We start from the raw sequence: 17,317 nt of genomic DNA, 5'->3' as shown, positions 1-17,317 counted from the left end.
ACTGCCCCTTCGAACCTCTGCCCCATCCAACTCCCCCTGCTCCTTGTCCCTTGACTGCCCCCCGGAACTCCCTACCTCTTCACCAACCCCCAAACCGCTTACTGTGCCACTCAGACCAGCGTATCTGGCTCCATGCAGCTCCAGACAGTTGCTGCCATGCTCCCCCATGGAGCCCACAGCCCTCTCCCACCCCCAGCACCTGCCTTCCAGATTTGAACACCTCAAAATTCAGGAGTGCTCAAGCTCGGTTTGGGCAGCTTTTACTTCATTTCTCCCAAATCAGTTTCCCCTGCAAGGTGCCAACTGAAGGTGTTGGAGAACAGAGAGATCAGGTGGCCTCCTAATGCCTGGAAAAGAGACAAAGGCCGGAGGAGGGAGTGTCAGTGCCTGTGCGGACTTCTGGGAAGTGCACGGTGTGGAAGGGGATGCTGTGATGCTTTGGAACATCTCCATACAAAGCCAGTCAGGACTCTGGGGGAGCCTCCTCTCTCGGAGCATACTGTCTCCAGGGCAAGAAGTTTACACCTTCCTGGGTCTGACCTCGGAGCATTCAGCATGCCCTTCCACATCATGCACTTTCCAAAGTGAGTCTGCCCAGGCTGGTCCTGGGGCAACCAGAGGTCGCTGCACCCCAACTCTGCAGTCAGATGTGACTCTCAGCCAGACAGTAAAACAGAAGGTTTATTAGATGACGGGAACACAGTTTAAACAGAGCTTGTTGGTACAGAAAACAGAACCCCTCTGTCAGGTCCATCTTGGGGGGTAGGGAGCCCAGAACCAAGTTCTGGGTCTCTCCCCATTTCCCCAGCCAGCTCCAAACTGACACTCCCTCCTCTGGCCTCTGTGTCTCTTCTGGACAAGGAGGCCACCTGATCTCTTTGTCCCCAACACCTTCAGTTGGCATCTTGCAGGGGAAACTGAGGCACCCACACAGTATTCAGAGAAAATATTAAGAACATTCCCACTTCATCACAACAGATGCAACAAAATATAATACTGTATATTGAAGTAGGCAAGTGCTGCTTCTGACTTTCCACTTTTAATTGACCCTTGTAATCTTGTGGCACTGACGCGTTGTAGCTTCATTTTATATCGGCTTACAGGGCGGGAGCGGGGGGGCACCACCATTTTGGGCCCCACCAAAAATTATACAAACCTGCCGCCTATGGCTAGGCATGAAACCACAGCCCCACTGAAATCAAACAGCACGCAAACCATAACCCAGAGTTCTGCAATGACCTGAATAATATTTCCCACATGCGTTATTTAAGGTTATAGGAAAATATTATGTATGGACTTAGACATCTAAAGGAAAGGAAACTCCATTCTTGTATCACTCTTTCCTGAAGGCACCTATCTTTTAGCTGATAATATAAAGAAAATGTACCTCCAAATGAGTCTGGAATCAATAACATTATTTGTTAAAGCTTAAGTTTTCATAGGACTGAAAACAATGTTTGTAAAGCATTTTAATTGGGTGACCCCTAGTTCATGTGTTGTGTGAAGGAGTAAATAATACTTCCTTATTCATTTTCTCCCAACCATGAAGCTAAACAGTCCCAGTCTTTTTAATCAATCCTCATAAGGAAGCTGTTCCATACCCCAATCATTTTAGTTACTGTCTCTATACTTTTTCCAATTCTACTTGCACTTTAGTACATGCCAGATCTGGTAGCAATTTATATCTGTTGCCATTTTTTCGTCATCTTTTTGGGATGTTGCTATGCATGCAAATAATCCTAGTTCTGTCTGGTAGACATTGATTGAGTTTCTGTGTAGCACACAGTATGTTTGCAAAACTTCAGGTGTAGCATTTCTAGAGGATTCTACCCTTTTAGATGAAGGTTGTGTGCAGAGCCGGCTCCAGAGCCCAGCGGGGCAAGCACCTGCCTGGGGCGGCCCTTCCCCGGGGGGGCGGCAGGCTGGGCCGGCGGACCTGCCGCAGTCATGACTGCGGACGGTTCGCTGGTCCCGCGGCTCGGCTGGACCTCCCGCAGGCATGACTGCGGCAGCTCAAGCGGAGCCGCCGGACCAGCGAACCGCCCGCAGCTGCGGGAGGTCCAGCCGAGCCGCGCGACCAGCGGACCCTCCGCAGTCATGCCCGCGGGAGGCCCGCTGCTCCCGCGGCTCGGGGGCGCCTCCCGGGCATGACTGCTTGGGGCGGCCAAATTTGTAGAGCCGCCCCTGGTTGTGTGCAGAGCAGGAGTGGGCGAAGGGTGCTACAGGAGAAGTCTGAATGGGGGCAAGTCTGAGAGCTCTAGGGCCTAGGGGCCTTTGACTGGGTCTGGCACCGAGGGTCCACCTGGTTTTGACAGTTTCTGTAGCCAGGCTAACGCTTCCTCTACGTTAGCCCTGAGGCCGGGGTTGGGGGCCCACGTTGGGGCTGCAGACCTGGGTGGGGCTGCGGTCTGGGCTCCGATGTGGCGGCTGATTCCGGATCACTCCACGGCCTCAGCAGCACGCTCCCTCCAAGAAACCACCCAGGCCCCGCCCTTCAACCAAGTGAGCCCCGCCCCCTCTCCGTTACCAGGGAAGTGAGGTCACACAGTATGGCGGCTCGGGCCCGGAGACGCTGAGGAGATCCGGGACCCTGGGGAATCCGCGTCCATCCGACCCGGAGCGGCGCTGCCCGCTCGCTTCACTGGTTTTGAGCGGCGGGACCGGGGGCTGCGATGGTCACAGGAGTTGCCGGGCTCTGAACTGGCATCCGTGAAGCCGACTTGGGCGGGCAGAGCAGCCGAACTGGGCCGCTGCCATGGAGCTGAGAGTCGGGAACCGATACCGGCTGGGCCGGAAGATCGGGAGCGGCTCTTTCGGGGATATTTACCTAGGTAAGGCGTGGCGCGGAGCCTTGTCCTGCGGGGTTCTGTCTCTGCGGTGTTTGAGCAGCTGCCTTGGGGCTCACGGGCCTATCGCGAGGGGTGGGGGCTGTCGGAAGTCTCTCACTGTGTTCGCCCGGGCCGGGATAGGGAGCCGGGTGGTGGGGTGGGAGTCATTTCATCCTCCGGTGTCGCCTGAGCTGTTCCACTGTCAAAGAAATGCCCCCAAATCTCGGGGAACTTCTTGTTGCCACGTACGGAGGAGAGACTAAATTCGCATTGAAGCATCATGCTCTAATTTAGACAGGGTTGACAGCCAGATCTCCTGCATCCTATACACATTTTTTGGTGATTTACTCCCTTTGTGACATTGGGCAAGGTGTTTTCACACCCTGCTCCACTCTCTTCCCATCTGTAAAATGGATAAGGATACTGACTCACCATTTGATGACTGTGTAAAGTGACTTGAAAATGAAATATGAACATTGGTGCTAGATACCATTATAATTGCTATAGAGTTGGTGAAACTGCTGTGACTTTGTTTACATTTCTGATTGGCCTATAAGAAATTGGCCAACTAATAATAATTAGGTATGGGCAAAAAAACAAACCCTTTTTAAACCATTATACTATAGTTGGCCTATGTGACTTTTCATGCCTTGTGTATCTCACATACCCAGTCTTGGCTTAAGTGTAAGTTCTTCAGGGCAGGGATTGTTTCTTCCTCTATGTTTACACAGCACCTATTACAGTGGTTCCTCAGTTCTGACTGGTGCCGCTGGATTCAATTAATAATTTAAATCATATGCAGACTTGAGAAATTGCATCTTTTAAAACACATTTTTAATGTGTTCTAAAAAAAGGTCTCTGGATTTTTATCTTTGGAAGGCTATTCCAATTTTTGTAAGCAGACAGCTGTGCTAACATGCTACATATAGAATTTGTAAAAAATCCAATATGTAGCATGTTAGCACAGGTGTCTGCTTTCAAAAATTGGAGTAAAGATGAGCCAGAAAAACATACTTTACTGCAACCGCTGCTGGAAAATTGTAGCCACCTAAATTAAAAAGAATATCACTGATTTGTGTGTGTGTATCAGCTGCATCTGTATACAAATAAATTAATTTACTTTTCTACACTACAATATTTCTTATTGCAATGGACAGCTGTTCCTCAGAAATAACTTCTAAACTAAAATCACTTGTTCACAGGCACTGAATACTGATTATCCCTGAACAGAACACGTGTGTAATGAAGTCTCCATGTTTCTAGCTGAAGGTCTGCAGTATTTATAGACAGAGATCAGGATTCTCGGGGTCTATTAATGTATTCATTTAGAAGGCTGAAAAAGGTGGTACATGTAATACCAGTACTCCAGAATCTGCACTGGATACCTATGGGTTTCTGGGTGGAGTTTAAGATGCTAGTTAGTTTGAGGCCTGCGTACCTAAGGCCTTGTCTACACTATAGGGGAAATTCAGTCTAAGCTACGTAATTTGGCTACACTGGAGAGTTGCAGCGCTGGTAGTGGCTTTACAGTGCTGCAACTCACTCACCGTCCACACTTGCAAGGCACATACAGCGCTGTATCTCCCTGGCTACAGCGCTGGTTGTACTCCACCTCGGCCTGGGGAATAACGACTATAGCGCTGCTGATGCAGCGCTGCTCCGCCAATGTGGCCACCAAAAGCGCTGTTATTGGCCTCCAGAGGTATCCCAGAATGCCTGTTCAGCCACTCTGCTCATCAGTTCAAACTCTACTGCCCTGGCCTCAGGTGACCCGCCCTTTAAATGCCCCGGGAATTTTAAAAATCCCCTTCCTGTTTGCTCAGCCAGGTGTGGAGTGCAATCAGTGAATCTTTCCAGGTGACCGTGGCTCCGTGTGGCAAACAAGCCCCAGCATGGAGCAGTCCCAGCTGCACTCCAGCCGTAGGAATTACGATACCTATGGGCAGATATCAAGGGCCATGCTGGAAAGGGGCCATGACCAGGACGCGCTGCAGTACAGGGTTAAAGTGAAGGAACTGCGGAGTGCCTATTGCAAAGCCCATGAGGGAAACCGCCACTCCGGCGCTGCCCCCACGACATGCTCAGAATCATGACTGGCTCACAGTTCTCTTGGGAAATCTGTCTGCATCTGTGCAGCATAATCCGTTTAGCATTTGAGCATTTAGCATCATGCCTATCTGTGGAGCCAAAATCTTTTTTTGAGTACTGTTTTCAGTGTTTCTTCCTTAAAGAGTTAGTGGTTGCCATGCACTAGCTGGGGTAAATGTTGAGTGATTGAGTCCATTTGGGCAATGAAACCATGGCTTTGGAGAAAAGTTGATAAAATCTGTCAATCTTAAGAAAAGTTGTTTTTCGGGGTATATTCTAGGAACCCTCTGTGACGGGTTCCCCCCAGGGTGCCACCTGGAACTGGGGTACCACTGAGCACTCTGACACACAAGCCTAGGCACACTCTCATACTTTGCTGTTGTGACAAGCTGCAAAGCCCTCCAGCCTGCACTTTCACCAGCATTCACACAGGTAGGGACACACAATTTCATGCAGTTACACGCAGGCTCTCTAACCACCAGTTTCTCAGCCTAGTACTCCAGAGCAGTACCATCTTGCCCTGGTCAAATCTGGTAAATACCCATTCCACCTCTTCCTCAATGTGAAGAGATCAATGCACACCTGTGGTAACCAAGCAGAGATTTTCCTCCGTCACTCCAGTCAAAGCTGGTTTATATTAAAACAAAAGCAAGTTTATTAACTACAAAAAATAGATTTTAAGTGATAGCAAACAGATAAAGCAGATTACCTAGCAAATAAACAAAAAACGAAAACTAAGCTTAATATACTAAATAGATTGGATATGAATAGCAGATTCTGACCCTAACTGATGGTATAGGCAGATGTGTAGATTCTTAAGGCACAGCTACACTTGCTTTGCACCTTGGAATCCCCAGGTGTTTCATACACAGGCTAGAAATCCCTTTAGCTTGGGTCCTGCACTTCCCCCAGTTCAGTCTTCATTCTGCAGGTGTTTCTAGGAGTCTTCTTGTGTGTGGAGTGAAGAACCATGGATGATGGCACTCCTTGTCTCATATAGCTTTAGCATATGGCGGGAACCCTTTGTTTCAAAACCTGGCTCTCAGACCTGTTAGTGGAAAAATACTGATATCCCAAGCTGGTGTCCAGAATCATGTGGTCTGGTCACATCTCCTTGTAGTCATAGCAGCCATTACTTACAGGCTGGCTGTAGCCTTCTCAGAAAGGCTCACCAGGTGGGAGATAAGCTTCTCCTAAGGCCTATTGTTTTCCCTAATGGCTCATTGCCCTGAATAGGCCCATCCAAACCAGCTATCTAGACTGAAAGCATCTTGTCTAGTGGGTGTAACCCAGATGTAATTACATTTGAGGTACAGATACGTAGTCAGCATTTATAACTTCAGATGCAAAAATGAGGCATGCATACAAATAGGATAATCATATTCAGCAAATCATAACTTTTCCAATGACATCTCACATGACTTATCTTGCACAAAATGCATCATAATTATGCCATAACCATATTATAATAATATTACTAGGACAAATATGGGGTGCAGTGTCACATGCCCAGGAATTATGCTGCAAGAGCAAATCCAATCCACTATTGGTCTAACCAAGTTTTACCTTGGGGTTTATAAAGGGATTCAATGATATTGGTACTTCCATAATGAACCTTAAAAAGAAAAAGCCTGTTTTGATCAAACATAATTTTGATAAACCCTTTCACTTATACATGACACTTCTAATATTGGGTTAGAAGCTGTAGTAATACAGAACCAAGAATGGGAAGTTCCTACCTTCACTGTTGTTCCCAGCACAGACAGGTTGCCCAACAACACCTGCTTGCTTTCTCTTCAGAAATAGTTAACAGGTGCAGTTGCTAAAGTTATAAGGTACCAAACAGCACTTCTTATTCAAGCCCACTTTATTCTTAAGGTAAAAAGCATTCTAGAGAAAATAAAAATAATAAAAGAACCTATATTTATGTTAATAAGCACCCAGTCTCCAGGGGCCTCAGTAGGCCAACTCCTTCCAACCTCCCTAAGAATTGGGGCCCTCTGCCATGGGGCAGTTTATAACCAGCCTATTTGTTCAAAAACTCTTCAGTTGTCTATTGGTTAATGGAGAATCCAGTTTGAACTAGTATATGGGTACCTCTCCATGGTGTGGCTTCAAAGGACTAATAATAGAGGAACTAGATTAGCATCCCCCTCCCTATTAGAGAAGGTACATGCAATGCCACAATAACACATGTACAGTAGCATTTTAATACAATGTACTCCAAAGATATTAACCCTAACTCAGTAAGGTTTAACTTAATTCTGTAAAGTTTATTTTAATTCCATATGGTTCACTCAGGATATTGTCTGTCTGTCATATGATCATATAGAACAGTTTGTCAGCGTCTTGTTTAATTGAAATTATCAATTTCCATACCGGAAACACATTTGGAAATAAATATCTTGCTTTTCTTGCGTTTCAATATCAATTGTCCTTTTCTTTTCTTAGGAACCGACATTGCTGCCGGTGAGGAGGTTGCCATCAAATTGGAATGTGTGAAAACCAAACATCCTCAGCTCCACATAGAGAGTAAAATCTACAAAATGATGCAGGGAGGAGGTAAACTTAAGTTTCTGTCTAATGATAGTATTTTTGTCTGTGTTCATAGATATCAGATACATTAGTGTTCAAGTTCCCTTTTGGAAATTGGGAGGTTTCCTTCTGTTTTTCTGTGTTCGAGGATTTGCCCCGAACACTACCATTTGCTAATCTAGTCAACACAACTCAGAAAAATGTTAAAATATAGCTCTTTTTCTCTGTTCAGTTTTTTAAAAGTTTAGAAGAAGTGGTTATCAATACTGATATCTTATTGATTTTCAGTGGGATGCTGTCCAGGCACAGAGGATTATGCTAGCCAATCCCAACAGAAGTTTGGGGCCTAAATATATAGTTAACTTATTTTTTTGTTAACTGCTTCAAATAAAAAAAAATCCATTTCAAACACTAAGCACAGATAAATGTTTTTATTGTGATTTATGATCATGGTTCTAGAAATCAGGAAATTGAGTTCAGAAGCTTGTTCTGACAAGCACACTGTCTATCACTTTACCTCAGTCACTTACTTGTCACAGGCTGTCCATCTGTATAATGGAGCTATTTACCTCCCTTATAGGGACTGTATGAATGTGTGAAATGTTGTCTAAGGCCCTGGTCCAACAAAGCACCAATGCATGGGATTACATGCTAAGCACAGTATGTGTGTCAGTTCTCTTTTGAAAGAGGAGGATGCTAGTTTAGATCTCTCCTGCTAGAAATTTTGTGTTAGTCCTTCTGCAGAATCTTAGGTTTATGTTCTCAAAAAGCCTTTACATAGTGTAAAATATTATACATCACTGGAAACACAAAATAGCCCTCATTGGGAATATTTAAAATTTACAGAAGAATGTGTTTTTTAAATCTGTTTTAAGGGTCTTGAAGGTCCACGTTCATGACCTATAAAATTCTGATGAAAAGCACTGTGAATAAACTATTTTTCTCTGTTCTAGTGGGTATTCCCACAATTAAATGGTGTGGAGCTGAAGGAGACTATAATGTAATGGTGATGGAGTTGTTGGGACCAAGCCTTGAAGATCTATTCAATTTTTGTTCAAGGAAATTCAGTCTGAAGACAGTCCTGTTGCTTGCTGACCAAATGGTAGGAAATTGCTTTGAAGCTCTTGATGATGAAATATACTTGTCATAATAAGGTTTTCAAAGAGAATTTACTGAGCTATAGCCCTTGTCAGGAATTCAGAGATGGGTGGGGTTTGCTATCTCTTTTAAAGGTTGTAACACTCAAAATTAGATTTATTTTTGTAAATGCAAAACTTTAAATCAGTAATTTTGATGAATGTTTAAATTAAAACAGTTTTTTGTTAGAATTTAAATATTCTTCTGAATTGTTTACTACCTAGATGTTGTTACATTGTGCTAGTGCAAAACAGCCAGAAAATGAAGCTGAGTAGAAACAAATGTGAAATTTACTTAGGTGAGGGAACTGGAGAAAGATATGAAAACAACTAGTGAAAAGTAAACAATATTTGTAAAATCCATTCCTTTTAATCTGAGATTTTAAATGATATACAAATTTTCTTAGCTGTTTTGTTTTTAAGACTATTTCTAGTAGCAGAAATTCATGCACGTCTCTTGAATTAATTTCTTCTCTGTGTCTAGATTAGTCGGATTGAATATATCCACTCTAAGAACTTCATCCACCGAGATGTAAAACCTGATAACTTCCTGATGGGTCTGGGAAAGAAAGGCAATCTGGTCTACATCATAGACTTTGGGTTAGCCAAGAAGTATCGGGATGCTCGAACTCACCAGCACATTCCATATCGTGAAAATAAAAACTTAACAGGAACTGCCCGTTATGCATCTATAAACACTCATCTTGGAATTGGTGAGCTGAAGGAAGATATCTTTCTGTCTAGCAAAATATGTATCTGTCATTTTGAGTCTTCAGTTAATGAAATACACAATTTGGATAAATCCTTTTAGCAAGCAGATATTCTTTTGTAGCTGATGCATTGAAAGAAAATGCCTATTACTATTAATTGGCTGAGTTTGCAAGGCTTACACTCAACTTGATGCTGTCTATTTGTCATGCAATAACTTTTGAACGCTGCATCCAATAAATTCCAGAATTTCAGCAAATATTTTAGGCAACAATGTGCAGAACCCTGTTGATTTTGGGGGGAAATTAGAAAACTGAAAGGGTGCAAATGTGGGGGGAGGAGAGGCAAACAGAGTTTAAGATGGACTTATTGACCTTCAGCCATATATTATGTATTTGTAAAGTTTTCAGTGACAGTTTGTGGCATAAACATTTTTGTACCTTCACACCAGAACATCAAACCTAACAACTCCACTTTTATACTCTTGTAGAGCAGTCTCGCAGAGACGACTTGGAGTCCTTGGGCTATGTACTGATGTATTTTAACCTGGGCTCCCTCCCCTGGCAGGGACTGAAGGCAGCAACAAAAAGACAGAAATATGAACGTATCAGCGAAAAGAAAATGTCTACACCCATTGAGGTTTTGTGTAAAGGATATCCTTGTAAGTTATCCTTTTGATGGTGTATTGACAAAGTTAGCTTTTTTTAAAATTTGTTGACATTGAATGGTAGGTTCTATCGCTATTTACATTTTAAGCTACATTAATTTGGTGATTACTTTGACATCTGTTCATAAATAGGCATATCAAACTCCATGATGAGCTAAATGTTCATGTACATGGATATCACACTTGCTTGTCAGGACCCCTCCTTGTCCCTTGACCAGCTCTCCTCACCTTCAATATTATATTTTATTTGAATGTGCGTTCATTGGGACTTGGAGGTTGAAAGCTGGCTCTCCTGGCCTCCTGACTGTGTACTTATATCATACTTTTTGCTCATGTAAAAATGCTGTGCTGTATGAAGACAGACAAATAATTATTTATAGGAGTTGACCAGTTCCAGGTTTTCATCCCTTTGTTTGAGTGGGCTGGATTGCAAAGTCAGATGCACCAATAGCACCTGCTATACTTGGGAACATGGAGCAAAGGAATTACCATACTGGATTGGATATATGGTCCATCTGATCCAGTATCCTGTCTCTGAGACTGGCCAACACCAGATGCCTCAGAGGAAGATGCAAGAAACCTTGCATTAGATTAGTGTTTTCCCCCATATTTGATCTGCCCTGTCACACTGTCCCTTCCCTCCCCCCACAAAAATTAATTATCTTCCTAATCTCTGGCAGTTAAAAATTGTTTTAAACCCAGACACGCGGTTTAATCTCTTGCACAGTTTATTATCATTAACTAAAAATGTGAACATTTTTGTTAGTTATAGAAATGTCCAGTCTTTGAATCTTGCTAAGTTCTTGGCCTCAACAACTACCTGTGATGACACTTCCACAGTTGGAATTGTGTGAAAAACATTTCTTTTCATATGTTTTGAATTTTGCCACCTTTCAATTTAATTGAATGTCCCTTTGTTCTTGTGTTACAAGAGACAACAAAGATCATCATCTGTCTTCTCTGAACCATTCATTTGAGTTGTCTGCATTTCATTTTAAGGAGACAAAGCTACATTATGGTTGAAAATATAAAAAATGGGAAGCTTGCAGTCTAAAGTTCTCAAGCAACGTTAACTCTGTCACTGTGTATATGTATAACTATATATATAATTTATTGCATGGAGGATGTAGAATAGTAATGTGTAAGTAACAAGAATATCAGAGTTATAGCTTGTGTGTGTGTATATATAAGGGCTGTCAAGCGATTAAAAAAATTAATCGTGATTAATCATGCGATTAAAAAAATTAATCGTGCTGTTAAGCAACAATAGAATACCATTTATTTTAAATATTTTTGGATGTTTACTACATTTTCAAATATATTAATTTCAGTTACAATTACAGAATACAAAGTGTACAGTGCTCACTTTATAGTTATATTTATGTTTTATTACAAATATTTGCATAGTAAAAAAATATTTTTCAATTCACCTCATACAAGTACTGTAGTGCAATCTCTTTATCCTGAAAGTTGAACTTACAAATGTAGAATTATGTTTTATTTTTGAATGCGGGTTTTTTTGGTACAGTGTAAAACTTCAGAGCTTACAAGTCCTACTTTTTGGTCAGCCAATCACTCAGAAAAACAAGTTTGATTACAATTTTCAGGAGATAATTTTGCCTGTTTCTTGTTTACAATGTCACCTGAAAGTGAGAAAAGGCATTTGCATGGTACTGTTGTAGCTCGCGTTGCAAGAGGTTTACGTGCCAGATGTGCTAAAGATTCATATATCCCTTCATGCTTCAACCACCATTCCAGAGGACATGCTTTTCATGCTGATGATGGGTTCTGCTTGATAATGATCCAAAGCAGTACGGACTGATGCGTGTTCATTTTCATCATCTGAGTCAGATGTCAACAGCAGAAGGTTAATTTTCTTTTTTGGTGATTTGGATTCTGTAGTTTCTGCATCAGAGTATTGCTCTTTTAAGACTTCTAAAAGCATGCTCCACCCCTCGTTCCTCTCAGATTTTGGATGGCACTTCAGATTCTGAAACCTTGGGTTGAGTGCTGTGCCTATTTTTAGAAATCTCACATTGGTACCTTCTTTGTGTTTTGTCAAATCTGCTGTGAAAGTGTTCTTAAAAGGAATATGTGCTGGGTCATCATCTGAGATTGCTAAACATGAAATATATGCAGAGTGCAGGTAAAACAGAGCAGGAGACACACAATTCTCCCCCCAAGGAATACAGTCACAAATTTAATTGACGTATTTTTTGTTTTTTTTAACAAGCATCATCAACATGGAAGCATGTCATCTGGAATGGTGGCTGAAGCATGAAGGGGCATATGAATGTTTAGCATATCTGGCATGTAAATACCTTGCAACGGCAGCTACAAAAGTGCCATGCGAATTCCTGTTCTCACTTTCAGGTGACATTGTAAACAAGAAGCAGATAGCAATATTTCCTGTCAATGTAAACAAACTTCTTTGTCTTAGCAATTGGCAGAATAAGAAGTAGGACTGAGTGGACTTTTAAGCTCTAAAGTTTTACACTGTTTTCTTTTTGAGTGCAGTTATGTAACCAAAAAAAAATCTGTATTTGTAAGTTACACTTTCACAATAAAGAGATTGCACTTTAGTACTTGTATGAGGTGAATTGAAAAATACTATTTCTTTTCTTTATCATTTTTTACAGTACATATATTTGTAATAAAAAACGATATAAAGTGAGTATTGTGCACTTTGTATTCTGTGTTGTAATTAAAATCAATATTGAAAATACAGAAAAAAATCCAAAAATATTTAATGTTTCAATTGGTATTGTTTGTGTTAATTAATTGCAGTTAACTCACGCAATTAACTAAAAAAATTTATCATGATTAATCACAGTCATATATATTTATATTTCAGTGTGGCTTATTCAATGTTTTAAACATTCCCCATGTTTATTGCCTTTATGTAGATGCAGGCTATGCCACATTTTGCATTTTAAATACATAGGTGTGTCCAATAGCAAAAATGAATACTCTTCCATGGAATTTTACGTAAATAGAGACTGCCCCTATCCTGAGAAAAGTACAATTTAAATGCATTCAGAAGCAGTGAATGGCACGCACAAAATAAGACAGTTTTTCCTGTCCACTGTCCGCATTGCTACTGTAGGAGCATAACCTGTTCTTTCCTCTCCCATCTTCAGCTGTTTGGGTGGGTACTCTTTCGTCAGGTCATGTTCTCTGCTGCTGGCAAGTGGGGTCTCTACCTACTTTCTGATTGGTGATGAAATATGGAATGTCACACGAATCCTTCCTTTGATGCCCACATCTTTTTAGGTGGAGTCCATTCAATAGCTTATTTTCTACCATTTCCTTGTTCCACCCTATCTCCGTGCCATTGAGACACAGTACTGTCTCCTCCAAGTCCCAGCATTATGGTTTTGATTTTCCTTTCATTCAGGGGATTCTGTGACATTTATATCCTTGAACCAAATCTTAATGTCTTTAGGCTTTAGAATTTCTGTAGACTTGGCAGTGTAAATATTATACATCTCTACCCTGATATAACTCCACCCAATATAACACAAATTTGAATATAACATGGTAAAGCAGTGCTCCAAGGGAGTGGGGCTGCGCGCTCTGGTGGATCAAATCAAGTTCGATATAACGCAGTTTCACCTATAACACGGTAAGATTTTTTTGGCTCCTGAGGACAGCGTTATATCGAGGGAGCGGTGTAGTTGCCCCAGGAAAAATTAATAGCTTAGCAACTAAAATGGTGCTGCATCTTTTTGATTGCTTGATGTGTCTGAAGGAATAGTTGGGAAGATAGTGTTGCATGTAGAAAAGGATGATAAAATTGTGCTATCCCAGAAAACAGTAAATAATTGTTCCAAAATTAATGTAAAACTAAATATGAAGCCAGTAAACTAGATCTCTCTTGTTACAGCCGAGTTTGCTACATACCTGAATTTCTGCCGCTCTTTGCGTTTTGATGACAAACCAGACTATTCTTATCTAAGACAGTTATTCAGAAACCTGTTCCACCGACAAGGCTTCTCCTATGACTATGTATTTGACTGGAACATGCTCAAATTTGTAAGTAGATAACATTGCTGACTTAGTAAAAGAGGCCATTGGAAGAATCAAATTCTTCTATTTAGGATAGTTGCTATATATTTTAAGTTTGATTTCTTTACTAACAGTGTATATTTTGACTGCTACCCAAGACTCCTTGTGTTCAAACAACATTTCTGAGGGCCCAGCTTTCTTTTGGTGTTTGAGTGCGGTCTGAAAGCTTGAAGATTTTCTACAGTACCTCTTAATTTCTTTAGTAAAGAGAGAGGGCATTGGCTTGAAGAAATATTGAGATGTTCAAATCAACTAGTACATTCCTTACACGAAGAATAAAATCTTAAGGGGAATTGGAACGCCCCATTATGAATTAATAGGTGGTAAGATGTTAATTTTCAAGTGAGATCACTGTTGAAACTCTCTAGTAAATTTATTCCTTAACTTGTAGGTGAAAATGTGTTACATTTAATTCTTTACATCGAAAATCTAATTTCTGTCGCTCTCTGGGATCATAGTATGGCTACACTGCAATGTAAATCCAGGATTAGTGGGACGTAAGTTGGCTGACCCTGGGTTAGACAACCCAGGGCTTGAGAGTCTACACTGATTGTTAACCCTTTATTAAGATTTTTCTAACCTGAGTTTGAACCTGGGGCTCCAGGATCAATACTGCAGCACACAGACCTGAGTCAAACCAGCCATATCCCAGACTCACTGGTGCCTTCCTGAAATCTATCTGCTCTAGCCCTTTAACGATAGTGCACTGTGGGAAAACTTGATCATCCATCCTGCAAGTTTGAACATCCTGCCAACATATCTTGCTGATCGGTCTTTTTGGTCTCTGTGCTCCCAGCATCGTGGAGGAGGTGCCTTTTCAAGAACTTATTTTGCTTTTGTTTTCACTCCTGTGTCAGGAAATGGGCAGAGTTTCCGTGAGCTGCTGGTGGACATTGTGGCAGTGTTTTTTGGCCCACCAAAAGCAACTGAAAGAGATTATGATGGACCACGAGGAGGCAGAGGAAAGGGAATACCCAGCCATGGCAGACTCTTACTGGCTAAGGCTGCTCATGACACTCCATATAGCTGCTGATGCTCCCTGTGTAGACTAATGCTTTTGGTGCAGGGCCACAAGAACAGACTGATGGGATCACATCATGCAGACCTGGGATGACCAGCAGTGGTTCCAGAGCTTTTGCATGAAGAAAGCTATGTTTCTGGAGCTTTGTGAAAGTTTGCCCAACCCACTAGTGTAAAGACATGCATGAAGCCACCCTTACTGGTCCAAAAGCAGGTTGCTATAGCCATCTGGAAATTGACTACCCCAGACTGCTACATGTTTGTTGCAAATCAGTTTGGTGATGGAAAGTCAACTGTGAGTAAAGTGGTGGCAGAGGTTCCTGAGGCAATCAGGCGCATGGTTTACCCTAAGGTGACGAGCATAAAAGATATTCCTGAAGTAACTGCTAATTTTGAGAGAATGGAGTTTTCCAGATTGCGCTGGGGCCATTGATGGGACTTGTGTGCCCATAGCTTGCCCTCCTCAAGGAGCACAAGAGTATATAAACTGCAAAAGGTACTACTACATTGTTCCCACCATTCTGAGAGATTTGTTTGTAGATGGAATGGTGGTCTGGGCTCAAGCATGAATATGAGACCAGGCTTACATTGCAGTGTAGACATAACCAGTGTGAAAGTAGAATAAATTATATTGTAAAAATAAGAATGGATTAAAGAAATGTTGTATGTACCTTTAAGCAGAAATAAGAAATGTTGAAATACAGGTGCCAGGAAAAGAAACATTAGGCATAAACAATGGTGCTAATGGCGAAACATTAACAGAAGATGGATAATAGTTAGTAAGGAAATAAGATATGCATGCCTAGCCCAGGTAAACTTATCTGATTCTGCTTCCTTTGTTATCTTGTTAAGTTCTCACCCTTTTATCTGTATAAATAAGATAGTTTGTGTCTTGCATGGTGCTCACATTATCTGGGTGTTATTAGCAGAGCGCTGTGCTAATAAAACAGAGTGGTCTGACAAACTGTGAGTCCTGAGTCTAACTTTGACAATTTGGAGGTTCTACCGAGATGGCAACCGTCTTCACTGGGGCTGTGTGATTCCTGACTGTTTTTGTAGGATGACCGTGGCAGCCGGCACCTGGGCATTTGGCCCGAGCGGTCCTCCACCAGAACGGAAAGGTGCACGACCACAGTGAAGTCTACGCCATTGAACCTGTTGGTTCCCAATCACTGTACCAGAATAATGGATGTCTAATACCTAGAGTAGGAGGAACAGGACAGTAATTGATCACGAGGGAGAAATTTGCCACAAGTGGTCTTCCCCAAAGTAGGAAATCTTTTGATTGAATCTCTGTGCTTAGAATAATATTTATTGGAGTTTTCATTATGCTTTTGTACAGAAAGGGTTTTCAAAGTTGCCGAGCCTGTCGCTCTTGGGACACCTGATCAGTCCTGCATTCTGGAGAGATGTAGGGGATGTTTGGAAAAATATAATTCTGCTATTGTAGCTCTAATTCTGGCAATCTCCATCCCAGTTTTCTTTAAGCTATTTGTTGAAACAAAATTTCTGATCTTGCTGCTCTCCATCCCAGTTTCATTACTATTAATCTCAAATCATTCAAAGAAAAATGTGCTGCATCTAGTTATCAGAAAATGCAAACTACCCAAGCTTATAAAACATCTACAAAAACAAATAACTTTTAAAACTTTATATTGCATTAGTTCCCATGCTGTGTCCCTCCCAAACATAGAAGAAGACACACACCTTGCTTGGAAAGGCTTATAATCTTGAGGGGGAAAAAAAAACACCAAGGATCATCAAGGGTGGAGGAAAGGGATAAAATGTATAAGCAAAATGATCAGGGGGTGACTGAATGCTTCTTGCTATATGATTGGTTTTTAAGTGAAATTCTAATTATCCACCATTCAACCTCACATGTATTTCCCTGAGACCAATTTACAGTTCAGTTGCAATGTTCTTATGTTCTGCATTGAGTCCTTCAGCATGGATGAGCAGTTTAAAGTACAAGTTAAATAAGTGAAGGAAGTAAGTCAGTGATTTTGTCAGCTGCTTTTGTTATGCCTCCAGAAAGAGGTGTACCTTCAAGAGGGATTTAAATGAAAGAGAGGAAAGTGGCTTTGTAAATCAGTTCAGCAATGGAATTGCATGCATAGAGGACAACATAAAAGAAACCTTAGTGATAGCTGAGAGGCATGGACAAGAGGGTGTCAGTTATCATTATTCAAACCCTTAGACACCCTTGACAGAAGATACAAGAACAAAAAAGTGCTAAATAGAAGCCCATGCCAGCAAAAGTTGATGCA

The 17,317-nt window shown here is 41.7% G+C and overlaps 1 protein-coding gene across 4 annotated transcripts in view; it reads left to right on the top strand.

Moving 5' to 3' along the window:
- Positions 1 to 2,522: 2,522 nt before the first annotated feature.
- Positions 2,523 to 17,317, top strand: part of CSNK1D (casein kinase 1 delta) — a 36,128-nt gene continuing 21,333 nt past the window's right edge. For 2 of the 4 annotated variants that reach the window (XM_044982740.1, XM_044982741.1), the window contains exons 1-6: positions 2,523 to 2,831; positions 7,368 to 7,478; positions 8,405 to 8,553; positions 9,072 to 9,300; positions 9,786 to 9,956; positions 13,849 to 13,997. In XM_044982740.1, the coding sequence (XP_044838675.1) occupies positions 2,756 to 2,831; positions 7,368 to 7,478; positions 8,405 to 8,553; positions 9,072 to 9,300; positions 9,786 to 9,956; positions 13,849 to 13,997 (885 nt within the window). In that variant the 5' untranslated portion in view covers positions 2,523 to 2,755. The remainder of the gene's footprint in view (positions 2,832 to 7,367; positions 7,479 to 8,404; positions 8,554 to 9,071; positions 9,301 to 9,785; positions 9,957 to 13,848; positions 13,998 to 17,317) is intronic. The other 2 variants (XM_044982738.1, XM_044982739.1) reach the window with 2 other exon arrangements.

Source organism: Mauremys mutica, chromosome 12 (genome assembly GCF_020497125.1).
Source record: "Mauremys mutica isolate MM-2020 ecotype Southern chromosome 12, ASM2049712v1, whole genome shotgun sequence".
Lineage (NCBI taxonomy): Eukaryota > Metazoa > Chordata > Testudines > Geoemydidae > Mauremys > Mauremys mutica.
This window is presented reverse-complemented; position numbering and strand designations above follow the sequence as displayed.